Source organism: Aptenodytes patagonicus, chromosome 3 (genome assembly GCF_965638725.1).
Source record: "Aptenodytes patagonicus chromosome 3, bAptPat1.pri.cur, whole genome shotgun sequence".
Lineage (NCBI taxonomy): Eukaryota > Metazoa > Chordata > Aves > Sphenisciformes > Spheniscidae > Aptenodytes > Aptenodytes patagonicus.
Window position 1 is genome coordinate 54,457,855 of NC_134951.1, and position 11,530 is coordinate 54,469,384.

General features: G+C 42.0%; 1 protein-coding gene across 2 annotated transcripts in view; it reads right to left on the reverse strand.

The window, feature by feature from the left end:
• SLC22A16 (solute carrier family 22 member 16) overlaps positions 1-11,225 on the reverse strand; it is a 40,653-nt gene extending 29,428 nt beyond the window's left edge. The window contains exon 1 of one of the 2 annotated variants that reach the window (XM_076333418.1): positions 11,146-11,225. In XM_076333418.1, coding sequence (XP_076189533.1) covers positions 11,146-11,195 — 50 coding nt within the window. In that variant the 5' untranslated portion in view covers positions 11,196-11,225. Of the gene's footprint in view, positions 1-7,667; positions 7,691-11,145 lie in introns of those variants that run through there. The other variant, XM_076333419.1, reaches the window with a different exon arrangement.
• Positions 11,226-11,530: the final 305 nt, after the last annotated feature.

Consider the following 11,530-nt stretch of genomic DNA (forward strand, 5'->3'; position numbering starts at 1 on the left):
GAACATGATCATGCAGTTTTTAAGTTATTTAGGTTTGTTTTGGAATTATTTGGATCAGTGCTAAATACAGCAGAGTGGTTACGCTTGAACAGTGGTAACACTTCAGGCTCTATACTTGGATGTTTCCATTCCAGGAACAGCATTTTTATAAACATCTACCATTTAGAAAATTAGCATGTCTGCATGATATATTAATAGCATTACTTCTCACAGGGAAAACTCAATTCCAGTATCTTTGGTGACACTGTTTTCTTTTGGTCAGCCTCTTTTTTGGGGACAATCCAAATTAGGTATTTAATTCCCTTCCACGCTGTAGCGTTTCCATCAGTTTACATAAGCAAATCATTTCACATTATAATCTGTAAGGTGTCTAACAGAATTTAAATGTTTTTATTGAGATTCCACCTAATTATAGACATAGGCAGTACTTCATGTATAAACTGTTATATTTCATTCTTCCTTCCCCATTTAGGAAATCAGATGTTTTCTGCTGTTTACCTTGATGATACACTGCACTAACTTTGTTCAAACTATGGAAGTCTACATTTATTTTATCTGATTTTTTTTCTGCCTATAATCCTGAAATAAAACCCATTGGTTTTCATATGAATTATGTTCTTACTTATTTGTTAGTCTATTTACATATTTCTATTGCAAAACTCTAAACCTGGTATAGCTGAAGGTACAAATACATGGAACGAATACCTACTTCACAGTGGTGAAAACTGTGAATTCTGAAGCAACTAGCAATCTTCAAAGACTGTTTTGCAAAATAATTAAGCCTTACTGTTGTCATAATGAAATGATGCTTTTTAAGAACGCTTTTTTTTGTTTCCTATTTGTAGTAACACCTAAGAAGAACTGGATGCAGACAGCTCATTTTCAGTCTGAATTCTACATAAATTCTCTTCATGCCATGCCACACTTATTGTTAAGCATACTACCCATGGCTTTAAATTTCTACATTGGAAATTTAATTCCTCCACGCTTGGAAAATGATTGTAGAATTTCTCATTCCTATAGGTTTTTCTCATGGGAAAAGTTAAAACAAGTAAGAAATCTGTTTAATTAATTTAAGCATACTGGACATCACTTTCCTAGCACGTTTGTAACCGTTCCTGCACATACTAGTATCTTCTGAGTTTTCAGTTAGAAATAATAAGGAGTATTAGCTCTGTGGATCAAATTATGTTTAAACCATTTCTGTAAATATTGACAGAAATGTCATGGAATTTTGGGTTGCTCCATTGTTTCTTTCTTCCTTAATATAAGCAATAATTTTACCCATAGCGTTAATTTTGCAGCCTAGAATATGATTAAGATAATTTGGTCTATTTCTGTGGGCTACATAAAGCATTGTATTACCTGGATAATGGGTCATTTTACTCTCCCTGGCTCCATTTGCAACTCTTACAATGTTCTTTTGCTAATTCTGACTTTCACCACAGTGACTTTTCATCAAGAGCGAAACAGAAGAGCTGAGGCAGACACCTTTGTCTTATTCACTTTTTAGGAATATGTCACTAAAAAAAGACGCAGCACTTAACAACATGTTACATTTAGGGAATTAAGTGTCAGATAATACTGTGTCTTCTAAAATTTGAGACAAAGTCAACACATAAATCAAGGCATGGCTTTAGGAAAGGCAACTCAATTTCAGCCAGAGATTCTTGCTGCCAAAGACAATACAGCAAGTTGCAACTCTAGCTGTATGGAATTCTACACTTGTAATTCTACAGTTCTACAACTTGAAGAAAGAGATTTGATTTAATGCACAGTCTGGTATGGTCAAAGTATTGTCTTCTATTAAACTTGGGTTTGCTTATGTATGAATTGTTTAAGTACATCCATATTTAGCAGCTATGTTCTACATTCAAAAGGAGAACACCCTCCACACCGACAGCTTTTCCCTCTTTGTGTAACAGAGTAGCTTGTATCTTCTACAGACTTTGTTAAAGCCCAGTTAGGCCACCAAAGAGGAGTAAGACATAGCTCCCTTCTTCCTCTCTTCAGGAGTCTACACTGATGATCCACCAATAGTTCATCAGCTCCTGCAAGGGCTGTTCAGAGGCTCTTGCAAGATCATCCAGCCTGTCCCACCCATGTTCCTGCTCGGCCAGGTTAGTATCCCTGACAGGCTATCTTCTCCAAGGCAAGGCAGGTTATCTCTAAACCCACATAAAAGAAGGTTACTGAGCGCAAGAGGACTTTCAGCTTCTTTTGCAGGTTCGTAGCCCACCTTCCCTCCAAACTGTTCCTCTTCACTGCAAATGTGTAACCCACTCTTTGCCTAGAAGTCCTCAACCCCTTCTCCCCAAATGGTCATGGGAATCTGCCCCATAATAAGACCTTATTAAATGAATAACTCCCATTGGAGAGCTTTTCCGTTTGTTTTGTTTTGATTAGCAGCCTGGTCATGAACTTCTGTCCAATTTTTGTTTACTTATATTCCCTTCTAGTTTCAGTCCTGGGCATTGGTTTGGCTAGCTTGTGTCTTCACAGCACAAGAAAAATATTTCTGTTTTCTCTCCTCCGAGAGATTTACACATTGTAGAGTATATGAAATAGTATGAAATGCCAAAAGTTGATTTAATAGATCTTGTATATTTTACATACTGCCTTTGATTTTAACTAGACAAAGAGCTTTTCTACAACCTCTCTAAAGAAGACAAGTCAAAATCTTAACAGCATTATTGATCTTTCCAAAGAAAGGATATTTTCATTAGTTTTACTGGTCATTTATCTCTTCCATGACCAACAGACTGAGTTATTCTATATTGTTCTTGATTTCTTAATGGAAAGCAACCTTTTCATTTCCAGTCATTCAAGGAAGATGATTCTACTACCTTTCTCTTTAAACTGTTAAAATTGGAAGTAATTTAAATTAAAAACAAAGAAATGCAAATTACAGATTTGACTGTTTCCAAGGCTAAGAATGCACTTTGACCTCTTAGTAAATATATTCTGTAATTCTCTTTTACCTGCTTATACTTCCACAGTACTGTCAGGTTCTTTCCTTGAGTCCTTCTCTTATGGTAGCTCATACAAGGGAATGATTTGGAATAATGCTGTTTTCTAGCCTTATATAAATATTTATGAGCAATATACGGGTCCCATTCTCCACAAGAATCCAATAAAGAAGCTGGATTCTGCTCAGACCTACCAGGATTCTTCTACGTAAATCTATTTTTGTACCATCTGCCCCCTCTATTCTCAATGGATAAGTGAGGCAGAACTGAGTGCGGCTATACTGACCTACAAAGGACGACAGTTCTCCGAAGAGCCTAAAATACAAGTGTAAATGAGATGAGGTCCCAGTTGCTCTGACCCTGGGACTAACATGAATTCTCTCTCTCAGAAGGGTGGAGCTGTAACAAGTTTATGGTATTTCCCAGCTTTGCTGACCTACACCAGTTCCAAAGATGCAGAAAAAAAATCCAACCAATAATTTGTTCTGGAATATGAGCCATGAATATAAATTATTTAAATGAAATGTGGTCTCATCAGTATAATTTCACTATATATCCAACGACTTTGTGTCAGAGAACACTTTTGGATATTGCTTATCTATTATTGCTCATTTTTCACCTTTTGTATTTGACTTTCTCTCTCTCTCCAAATGAAATATTACATCATAGATATGGTAATATTTATTTATAGAACAAGGGCTAAATGAATATTATTAGTAATATTTTCTAATTTTTCATCAAGGACACAAATATCTATGCCTGCAATTTAAAGGCTAAAAAAACGTATTTTTGCCTACTTCGTAAGTTCTAAATGATCGCACCACTGCTGAGGCTGCACCTCTGATGCTGCTACCTAATAGTAATGCCTCCAAATAATAGGAAGAGGAAACCCAGCTTCACCTCTTAATAAAAACATTTTCTTGAGGAAAGGGTTCAGTCTGTGATCCAATGGATGGTGCTTCTAGATTCCTCAAGCCACATTTTCACTGCATGTGATTTTTCAGAGAACAGCTGCTCAGAGCGAGGTGAGCATTACAGTTTGGCTGTCTATGTATGATATTAAGGTATACATTAGCACTCTAGGTAATTTCAGTATTTTTCAAAGACAGCTGAGATTTCTCTCCAAGTATATGGACAATCTGGCAGATCAACCGTCATTATCAGTACTTGTAAATCTCTGTCTTGTACAGTTTGTCATCACACTTTTTCCAGTCTTGGCCTTGCAACCAAGATATAGCTACCTCAGTTGATATTTTCTCTGTCTTGCTATTTTTTCCGTATTTCTGAGAAGTTGAGAATCTCCTGTTCTTGTTCAGCTGCTATAGCTTCATGCCTCAAGCTACCTTAAATAAAATGTCAGCTGTGTATTTATCTCAGTTCCATTCTTCTTGTATACAGCAAAATGGTAGCACAGAAATTTTCATAGCATGTGCTGAAGGCTTCTGGGGCCTTAGAAAAATAAATTTAACGTTGTTTTCTACTTGTATCATTTCACTTCCTTCAATAAACTGGTCAAACTTTTCATGAGTAAGCCCTTTTATAAAACATTTCCTTCCAACGTCGAGATATCTTAGTACTGCTGAAAATCATGACTGTTACGAGAAAATTATGGACAGAGCTTTTGTAGGAGTGATATCCCAGTCCCAGGCATCGTATTACAGGGAATACACTGTGCAGTGCCTTATATATTTCATTTTCATTCATACCATAATATTTCGGGATGAAACAGCTGATCATCAGCTCCTTGATGTGTGTGATAATTGCCTCATGCTGCCATAACTATGTCCATGCTACAACTTTGTCTAGAAGCCACCCTGGGGGGTTGCCAACATTTCAGAGGTGCAGTCTGAATCTCAGCAGCTGGTTTAAAAATCGTAATTGATTTAAGCTTGCGTGTTGCTTGTATTGCAGGTTTTAGCCTTAGAGGAGTAATGGATAGCACAAGTGCAATTTCATCCTGCTTTTATTTAGTTATTTTTCTATTATGGTAATCTACTTTTTAATCTACTTCTATTATTATAATCTACTTTTTCAATCCAGAAACAGGCAGGGTGAGGTTGCCAGCACATTCTGATGCAGTACACTTTTGTCTATGCAGATCCTGTGCTAGACTGCCTCCCATATGACCTGGATCCCAGCAAATACTGTTAGTACCTCTTGCAGACCACACTGCTAGTGTACTGTCACCATTATACAGGAGCACTTGCCAGTATCCAACTTTGGTTCTGAGTCTTGAGAGCATTGCTACTTTTGCCTAGTCAGGCATAGATAATAAGATCTTTGTTTAAGCTGCTAGAGTCTGCTCTGTGAAAACACATGGCTTGTCTCACTTCTCCAAGGCTATTATGATGCCATTCAACCAACGGGATCAAGTACTCTTTGCAAAATATCCGGACAACTCCCCCCCCTAAAAAAAAAGGGAAAAAAATGAAATGCAGCCAAGTCCACTTATTTTTATCCTATGAACATCTGAGATGAGTACAGGCTGATTCAGATGTTATAATATAGCATAGTTATAAAGCTGAAGAACATTTATCAAGCATTTCTGTCAAACACTACCCCTGACTAGGAGCCAGAGGAGGACTTAGATTTGAGATTCTCCTGTTGTCACATTCCAGTAAACACAAACAGCTGTTCACTGATACATTTTGAAAACTGAATGACAGATATGTTGCGATAAACTTTTCCACTGTATAGAATAGCCAGTATATGGGGAAAAAATGTTTTATTGAAAACCATTTCTAGTCCACGGTATTTTGTTCATCTTCAGGAAACTACTCAAAGCTTAAACAGAAATTCACATTATATTGTTTAAAAATACTAATTTTGTGTAGGATGTACTAAACACTAAACGTATTAGTATTTCAGAAAAAGCTTGTAATGTTTCCATTTTATAAGTTAAAGCTAATCATCTGCTCAGATGCTGAATATGATTGCCTGTATCTCCATACTAACTTGGAAAAGGAAAACCAATTTCTTTGCATGTCCAGCAAGTACACTTCTCCACTTGAAAAATGTATTTTTGTTGGGGAAGAACTTTTCAAGACATCTGTAAAATATTTGAGTTCGAAAAATCATTGCTTGAAAGTATTCTTATTTTCTTTTTGTGAAAAGAAGTGGTGAGCATGACCTTTGAGATACTTGGGACTCTGTTATTTGATACAAACCCCAGAATTCCTGGAAGTAACATGTACACGCCACAATTTGCAGAAGATGTAATCTGATCACAAGAGCTGTGAGCTATGAAACAAGAGAGAAGATAAGGGCATCAGCATGGAAATAGGAGCCTGGAAAAGTTCTGAGATGTGAAAAGATGATAGACCATTTGGTGTAGGACTTTAGAAGTGAACCAAGAGCCCTACAAAGCAGTGTCGTGGTTTAACCCCAGCCGGCAACTAAGCCCCACACAGCCGCTCGCTCACTCCCCCACCGGTGGGATGGGGGAGAGAATCAGAAGTGTAAAAGTGAGAAAACTCGTGGGTTGAGATAAAGGCAGTTTAATAGGTAAAGCAAAAGCCGTGCGCACAAGCAAAGCAAAACAAGGAATTCATTCACTACTTCCCATCAGCAGGCAGGTGCTCAGCCATCGCCAGGAAAGCAGGGCTCCATCACGCGTAACGGTTACTTGGGAAGACAAACGCCATCACTCCGAACGTCCCCCCCTTCCTTCTTCTTCCCCCAGTTTTATATGCTGAGCATGACGTCATATGGTGTGGAATATCCCTTTGGTCAGTTGGGGTCAGCTGTCCCAGCTGTGTCCCCGCCCAACTTCTTGTGCACCCCCAGCCTACTCGCTGGTCGTGTGAGAAGCAGAAAAGGCCTTGACTCTGTGTAAGCACTGCTCAGCAGTAACGAAAACATCCCTGTGTTATCAACACTGTGTTCAGCACAAATCCAAAACACAGCCCCATGCTAGCTACTATGAAGAAAATTAACTCTACCCCAGCCAAAACCAGCACAAGTAGGGAGAAGAGGAAAATGGCGTTAGCACTGAGTGTTCAAATATTGCTACTATGGCACTGAACAGCAGGGTCTGCGTTGTAGAAGTCCATTGAAAGAATCTCTACAAAAGTCAAGCCAGTTTTTTTTATGAGCTAAGCACAGTCTCTGGTCTATTTATGAACACCAGAAAAGTTCCAGGGAAATTAACAGAAAATGTTGAAACTGTTGGTAACTGTATTAATCTCTACTAAACTCCATGTTTGGCTGCAACCGGTGAGCATCCTATCCGAACAGGCAGCCTGTCCTGCTTCTCTCCTCCTCACAGCAGCCGTTGCTAACCCTTCTATTGGTTGCTTCTAAAGTCCAAATTGTAGCAACTCCACTGACTAGGCAACAAGTTCATATAAGACAACAATGTAAAGATGTTAAAAACTGAATAAATACACAAACATTTCAGTAAAGATAAAGAGCAGTCATTGTTAATTTATTAGATAGTCTAACTGCTAGTAAAATACATTAGTTATAAAACCAACATTTGAAAATCTGGATAACTTACTCAACTTTGTAAAAGACAGAATACTTTAAAAGAAAAGGCAATCTTTTAAAAGATTCTGGAAACACTTTGTTACAAACCTGGAAATAGTGTCGGTGACACCCAATCTTCCCCTCTCTCCCTGACAATTTTCACCACCTGCTTTTAGCTAAAGTATAAGCCAAGATTTGGAAACTGTAAATCACAGGGAAAAGTCTACGTACCACGTAAGCTGCATCTCACAGCTACCAGGCGTTCCAGCTGGGAAATCAAATCCTTACTCTCATCCACGCTTACGATAAGAGGTACCTTACCAGATTTCTCTCTAGACAGCTATTCCTGATTAGATCATGTCTCCGTTCAGCACTCTGTCATGGTGTAGATCAGAGCTGCAAAATACGTAGCCTGTTTCTCACCAGCAACCAGATAAATAAATCCTGTGTCCTGCTGGTAGATTAAAGTCACTAAAGTTACTAAAAATCCTTCCATTTACCTGGGAACTAGATGTGCGGGCAGTGTGAGCCAGCCAGCCAGGTCCTAAGGCACGCCTCCCCGCTACGCACACGCTGTGCTACCAACTTTACGCCCGTTAGTCACGTCTCCCCCTTCCCAGTGTGGGGGCCTGCCAGCGACGGCAAGTGGATAAAGAGGACTACGTCCTCTTTACCTGACGGGCCCCTGAGCGGGTTTTTGCAGTTGGAGTGGGTGGGCAGAAAGGGGCTGGGGAAGGGCCCGGGTCAGAGAGGGAGAGGGAGAGCCCATAGGCACAGTCTGGCAGGAACTGCTGCGTGGGAGAAGGGTGCAGTTCAATGCGGGTAAATTGGGAGCTTTAAGGCCTGGCAGCTCACTAGAGATGAGGCCATTTGAGGCAGACGGGGCTATTTTTTCTCATTCACCTCTGCAATAGCGAGCAGCGATCTCATTCTCCAGAGACAGACTCAAGAACAATGTTTAAAACAACCTTCTTGAATTTATAGGCCACAGATGCTACCCATGCCCAAATTCAACGACAGGCATAAAGTCTTCCTTTAACGGCAAAGGATACAGAAGCCATTACATTTTTATTTTGTCCATGCATGTCTCAAGACCCCAGTAAGAACTACAGCATCACCGAGACTTCTGAAGGAGAGTCCGAATGGAAAGCAAAATATTGTCAGCATCCATGTGAATGCCAATTCTGCAAAATTCACAACCTTAAACAAAGTTAAAGGTTTATATACTATCTGTATAGGAATAATTTTTATATAGCTATATATATTATATATATTACTTATATATATAATGCATACATACTCTCTCCATGTATATACTTATATACACATAAACAGCTGGCCGTTCTTTACTGCATCTGTCAGATTTTAAGAAAATCAAAACAGTCTCAAAATACTAACACTCATGCTTGGTTTGCTCAGAATCTGACTGTGGCAAATCTACAGAATCTGTATGTAGTGCATAGGTTATTTGGGCCTTATAAGAATTGCCTGAACTGAAGAAATGATCCATCATCTGTCAGTGTCATGATGATGCATAAATACAAACTAATCAGAACTAACTTCATAGTTACAATTAAGAACAACTTTTTATATGAAGTATGATCATTTATCTAGCAGTATCAAGGGATTAAAAAGAGGTTTTTACAACATTTTTTAAATAGATGCATCCGCCATAAGCTACTATTATTACTTATTTTAGCATGTGGTCTTTGAAATCTTGAACAGCCATGAGCCTAACATGACTACGCCAATTTTGGTAGTCTGCAGTTCATCTCACAGGTCCTAAACCTAAAGTAACCCCTATTGAACTACGTCTCAAATAATCTGGCCCCTAGACGTGGGGTTAACACTGTAGAATTCTTCTCTCTTTAATTGCAAGAAGTAGTCGTGAAAACTTTATCTAAAATATTGATAAATGTTCTCAAGTAGGAAAACTACTTCGGTAGTTAGGAATAGCTACTTCCATGTTATTTCAGTCTTCAGTGTCAAGTGCCTGCTTTCCACAAAGAGCACGCAAGACAGAAGAGCAACAGCAACAGCAAAATAAACTGATTGCTAGGATTTCTCTCCTAGTTCACACAGAACAAGGTATTTTCGTTGCTGACCCAGAACTGATAATGAACGAGATATTGTTCAGATAGATATGCATGTAAGTCACAACTTAGCCAAACATGTAATCTAAGCATAGGTCCCAGTTAAGCAAAGAAAAAGTCTTTCCATCCTAACCATCTGCAGAGGCTATTGATACCCACCACTACTGCTTGCACGTGATATTAAGAGCCTGTTCTGCTGTAGAGTTCAGGCACACACTTCTACCATTAAAAGGAGCTCCCAGGCTTTGTTCAAAATGCCGCTCCTTCCTGCCCCCAGTAGAGAAGAGATCAACATTGTGGGTTAGGCTAGCCCACTGGTGACGAAGCTAGAAAGCCCAACACTGCAATTCAACAGCTTAAACTTTTAGCCAAATTGTGACGTATGGGTCTATTCCAGACATCTGCTCCGAGGAGTATGCGCCTGCAAAATCCACACTGATCAACGCATCGTGAAAGTACAGGACAGAACCCACCGTGAGGATGTGCACCTCTTAGTCTTACAATCCGTATCCTCTAAAATTTCATTTCCTCGCCAAACGTTTCTTCTCCATTACCTGCTGTAAACAGTCTCTCATATACCAGCCCTGCATCCACAGCTACAGAAGCATACACACACACATATACCGCAGCTGTGCATCCCATCTAACAAACCCAGGCCTGTATACACACACGCCATAGCCACAAACCACATCGAAGAAAACTCGCCACAATGCATCACACCATACAGATTACCATACAGATAATCCCTTGCCGATAAATATATATACATATACTCCATATTCGTGTATCACATGCAACAAGCCCAACCTCAATAAAAACACGCCATCTATCGCACACAACAAGCCTGTGCCCCTGTGCAGAAACAGCCTGTGTGTCATGCGATACTCCTATAGGTACTCCTTGTACCCTCCTACCACCCCTGAAGTGCCCAGGCTGTCCCAGGGCCTGGGGCTCTGTGTGGGTGGGTGCATGTGTGTGTGCGTGCGCACACTCACACGTGCAAGAAATGTGTGAGCGTTAAGTGTCTAAGAGTGCACGTACATGAATGTGTGTGACTGCGTAGTGTATATGAATGCACATGGTGCCTACAGGTGCGTGAGCCTACGTGTGAATGGGTAGTGTGTGGGTGCATATGTGAACATGCCATACGCACAGATGTGCAGGCGTAGTGTGTGTGAGCACATGCATGGGTCGCAGCATATGTATGGAAGACTATATATGGGGGTGTGGAGAGCAGTGCGAATACATGTGCCAGTGCCTGTCTGTATAGCGTGAGTTTACACCGGGGTGCAGTGTGTGTGAGCGCGTGTGTGTGGTGCGTGTGTCAGCTCCTCTGCGTGTGCGTGCGAATCCCCCTGCAGCCTATGCAATGCTGTGAGTACGCGCGATGCACAGTGACGTCTCCCTGCGTCAGCCCCCGTGTGCGTGTGAGTGCCTGTGCGGGTAGCTATGGTACCCTGCCTGTGCGGGTGTCCGTCAGCGCGTCCCCGCATGGGGATGCGTGAGTGCGTGTGTGACGGTGCCTCTGTCCGTCCGCCCGTGCGAGTGCGCGGGGCAGCTGGCCGCAGCCCACCGGCGCGGTCCCCGCTCGGGACGGGACGGGGCTGCCCCGGTACCTGCCGAAGTGTCCCAGGGAGTCGAAGAGCCGCTCGGAGCTGGGAGCCATGGCGGGGCGGCTGCAAGCCGGGAGCCTCGGTGTCGCTGTCCCGGCGGTGGGGAGAAGAGGCACCGGCCCGGCCCGGCCCGCCCGCCCCCTGCGGCCCGCCCGGCCCCCAGGCGGGGTATGGCGTCCCGCCCCGCCCCCGCCCGCCGGCCCGCCGCGAGGACGGCCTTGGGCCGGCGCCCTAACGGCCGCCGCCCCGCCGCCAACCGCCCCCCGCGCGGAGCCGGTCCCCGGCGGGGCAGGCGGCACCTCCGGCCCCGGCGGCCCTCTTTGCCTTAGCGGAGCGGGAGCAGCGCCCGCCGAGGCGGGCGGGCTCACCTCAGCGGCACCGGGCAGGC